The sequence below is a fragment of the Microtus ochrogaster genome, chromosome 16, assembly GCF_000317375.1.
Source record: "Microtus ochrogaster isolate Prairie Vole_2 chromosome 16, MicOch1.0, whole genome shotgun sequence".
Lineage (NCBI taxonomy): Eukaryota > Metazoa > Chordata > Mammalia > Rodentia > Cricetidae > Microtus > Microtus ochrogaster.
The window spans coordinates 39,475,513-39,479,728 of NC_022018.1; the positions used below are offsets into that span (position 1 = coordinate 39,475,513).

Here is a 4,216-nt window from a genome sequence, read left to right on the forward strand (position 1 = left end):
GGGGGCGGGGAGGAGGCGGAAATCCTCAATAAATAAATAAATTAAAAGAAAATAAAATACAAATGAAATGCCACTACACTTCCCCTCCCTCTATCCTCTTCTTCTGTAACATTCCCCCCCCCTTCTTGTATAAAATTAGGGTTCACAAGCATAGAAAAACTCAGAAGGCAGTGATGTAAAGACTCTTTGGGGAGGCTTATCTCCCTTGTGGGGTCTCTGTGTATCTCTTAACAATGCTCTTTCATTTAAACTGATTTAACTGATTTGTGTTTCCATTCATAGCAAAGCTTCATTGTCTCCTGGATATGTAGAACCTACCAGAAACTCCCCAGTTCTAAACAATGCCCAACTTGCTCAATCAAACCAAATACTTTAATCTCCTTCCACAAAAAATAGGAATAATGCTCAAATTCTACAGTTGTGTTAGTTAAAGAAATAGAAGAAAGAAAAGTGTGCCCGTGCCCTGGCAGGAGAGAGTATTACCTGTAAAGTTATGGCATTCTTTTTGGAGGGCCAATTGAACATGATCTTCGTGATGTCATCTTCAGAGGTTACCACAATGTCCGTAGACTCCTGGACTTTCACATCAGCTCCACTTTTGCCCTGGCTAGAGGCTTCAGATGAGGGACACAAACTGTACGCCAGATCCGCATAGTTCTGCCTGGCAGTTTCCTGTGGATGACGAAGACCTCAGTCTTTTACCTAAACAACTTGAGAAACATACTATGCTAATAAATACCCCTATGCAATAAAGAGCAGAGTCTTTGATTCAATAGCGGGGCATCACAACTTTAAAGGTGCTGGGAGAGGTGACCCATATGTGGCACTCCAGCCACTGGGAGGCTGGGTCCTGATTGTGAGTACAGCACCAATCTTAGCAACAATAATGAGAAAAAGAAAAAAAAACTTCAAAAAAAAAAAAAACCTGGGAATAGCCATTCACTGAGAAACTAAGCCTCCTGTCCTCTAGTCTCTTATAGTAGAGTAAGTTTACCTTCCATGCACCCTGCTTGGTTTTGTTATCAAAGTCAGGCACACCCAGTTTAGGCATATTCCAGTGTCTTCTGCAGTCTGTTGAGACCACAGGGGTGGCTAATATGCAGTATGCAAGAGAAAGCCTTTGAGAGGGTGGTTCTAAGATTCTGAGTTCAGTAATTTTGAATTTGTTATCACAGCTTTCACAGGAAGTGAAAATGCTGAGCTAATTTTCAAAAGTCAGAACATTTGGAAATCCATATCGTAGTCTAAAGTATGATTGCAATAGTTTCCAAACATTCACAAAAGGATGCGTTACAATAGGTAATTAATCCAATAGAACACTTACTAAGATTTATATCATGTACTTTAGGTACTTTCTTTTGTGCTTATTGCAAGGGATCTAAAACATCCCACACACCACTCTAATTCCCTTGACTGTTTACCATGCCTTTCTCAAGGTACATTCTACTATGTAACCAATGGCACTGTTAACAATAACCGGAACCCCCCTAGATAATTTCTAAAACTCAGTCCAGATTCAGAGTTGCCCAGTTTGCTAAAGTATCTTTTCTGTGGATTTATGCTCATCAGAGGGAATCAAACAAGGGCCAAGCTGTTAGGTCTTTTACATCTCTTTATTTAGTAGGGATATTCAGGGCTGTTCTGTACTTTAACAGTATATCAAGGCCTAATCATCATATAAAAAGCAAAACAAGCCAAGCAGTGATGGCGCACACCTTTAATCCCAGCACTCGGGAAGCATAGGCAGGTGGATTTCTGTGAGTTCGAGGCCAGCTTGTGATCTACAAGAGCTAGTTCCAGGACAGGCTCCAAAGCTAGAGAGAAACCCTGTCTCAACACCCCCCCCCCAATGCAAAACAAAACAAAACCTGTAACCTGCATGTAGGCACCCCAAAGTGGGTCAGCAATGCCACCCAAACATTCAAGTTGCATGTTAAAAGGAACTCAAAATATTTTTAAGTATTTGAGTGTTTTGTCTGGCTGTCTGTGTACTAGGGCATGCCTTGTGCCCACAGAGGTTTGGAACCGGCATTAGAGATGGCTGTGGAAGGGAATGTGGGTTCTGAGAGACAAACCTGGATTCTCTCAGAGGAGCAGCAAGTGCTATTAACAGCTGAGGCCTCTCTCCAGCTCCCTCAAAATGTTTTCAAGCAACACCAGATCTCAGGGTCACACTGCTTATCCAGTGCACAGTCTTAGCTTCACTTGGTTTCCTGAGTCCTCTTTCAAGAGTTCCATTTGGTTCACTGCATTTTCGACGTCCTGCTCACTGGCTCTCATCCTCGGTTGCCCAGATGCATCTGAGCCACCGGGAAGCTAAAGACTTGCAGGAGACTACAAACAGCGGTTTCTATTTGTCCCTAGCCCTTCATTTCTGCAGCAGGATTGCTGATTTGCCTCAAACCCTATAGAGCAAAATGCCATGTTTATCTCTCTTTTCTCTCTGCTGTCCCAACAAGCCAGCTCCAAATGTTTCCTGAATAAAATCTGTCTACAGATTTTTTTTTCCCTTCAAAAAAAGAAAAGTCTTCATTTTGTTTTAACCTGACAAGGGCCATTTTTTCCAAGGAGAAAGGAAAGGAAGGTTTAAAATGTCCAAGAATGGCTCATATAAACAACTTCCCACAGACTGGTACGAACTTGTTCAAATGAAGGTAGGTTTTCTTTTAAGAAAGTCTCTCATGCCGCCGCTTTACTGCAAGCACATGTTCCTGGCTTTGTTCCTGATGCGTAGATTATTTGGGCTGTTACACATGGGTCACCCTGTCCAGCCACTTCTCTCAACTTAGCGAACCAATTGTTTAAAACCTACACTGCTGATAACGGTCTGTGAGTGAGTGACTCCGAGCTAACTAGCAATCTTGGACACACAGCTCTGTGCATCCTAAGGAAGTTCCAGGTTGTGTCTGCAGGCATAGGAGCTGCCGGTACCAGAGCTCGCGGCTCATTCAGGCTTGGCAGGCATCCTGAGAAGGTCATCCTTACCCTCCGGGACATGCGACGTTACTCTTTGGAGCTCTCTCACTGGAAAACCACAAAAGGAGTATCCTGCTTTCCTGCAACCAGACGAGATAGAGCGGGCGACTCCGCGGGCCGGTGACAAACCCAGCTGACAACTTTGGGCCAGACAACGGAGGCTAAAAGCTTACCTCGGACACCAGCACCGCGTCAATCTCTAGGTCGCAGCCGCTAAGACCAACATTGAGGCAACCCAGAGTCCTGACGCTTAAGAAAGGCTGGAGCCGGTGGGAGGAGCTAGGCAGGGGCGGATTCAGACGTGAGTCTGGGCTGTGGGTGAAACTAGGGTCTCTGGGAGCAGGGGAAGGCGGAGCCAGTAAGTGAGGCCATGGCACAGGCAGGTTCGGGGTGTGGTCTGAGGTGGGTATGAGTAAGCTTTCCTGATAGGTGCTTGGTTGGTAATGAAGCGGAGCAGAGAGAGCTGAGGCAAGTGCTTGGCTCTGGACTAGGAGGACAGGGCGCTTTGGGCAAGCAAAAGTCTAAGGGTGTAGAGTGCAGTCACCGGAATCTGGGAAATGGGTTCAGAGAATAGGGCTCAGGGGATAGGATGCAGAAGGTAGGGTGGTCTTTGGCGCAGGAGGCAGAGAGCCTGGTGCTAGGCATAGAGGGAGGATGCTGGGCACAGGAGGGTGCTGGGCTTGCCAGCAGGGTTCTGCCTACAGGGGCCAGTGGGCAGGGTGCTGGGCTCACTGGACCCAGAACAATGGTTCAATGAGGGAGCCCTATATAGAAGTTGAGGGCTCTTGGGCTCTTGCAGTTCCCTTTAAAACAGTTCAGTGCTGAGGTGTAGAGGCGTAAACGAATGCAGACAGATTGTAAAAATATATATATAGCTTTAATGGAGAAATAGACTTACAGAACCACTGTTCCCGCGGAGACCAGGAAAGCAGAAGCAGTGGCTGGGAGCACGCTTGCCAAATTTATAGGCAAACACGCCCCCTTAGGGACGGGACTTATCCCTACAGCTCCCCTTTTTGTCTAAATAAGACAGAACTAAACCAAATACAACTATATACAATAATAACAAATAATAAATATAAGAAACAATATTGAGAACAAAAGTTTTGCTAAACATTCTACCTCAAGGAGTCTAAATAATGTAGAGAGTAACTACAATTATATAATCTTCAACTCCGTCAAAGATCTGAGAAGGGAATAAATATTACTTAACAAACGAGATATATCCAAAATGTGCAAC

At 45.0% G+C, this 4,216-nt stretch overlaps 1 protein-coding gene across 1 annotated transcript in view; it reads right to left on the reverse strand.

Moving 5' to 3' along the window:
• Positions 1-4,216, reverse strand: part of LOC101986090 (enoyl-CoA delta isomerase 2, mitochondrial-like) — a 31,217-nt gene that overhangs the window by 12,249 nt on the left and 14,752 nt on the right. Inside the window, 2 exon segments of the mRNA XM_026782923.1 lie at positions 484-672; positions 3,150-3,189. Coding sequence (XP_026638724.1) covers positions 484-672; positions 3,150-3,189 — 229 coding nt within the window.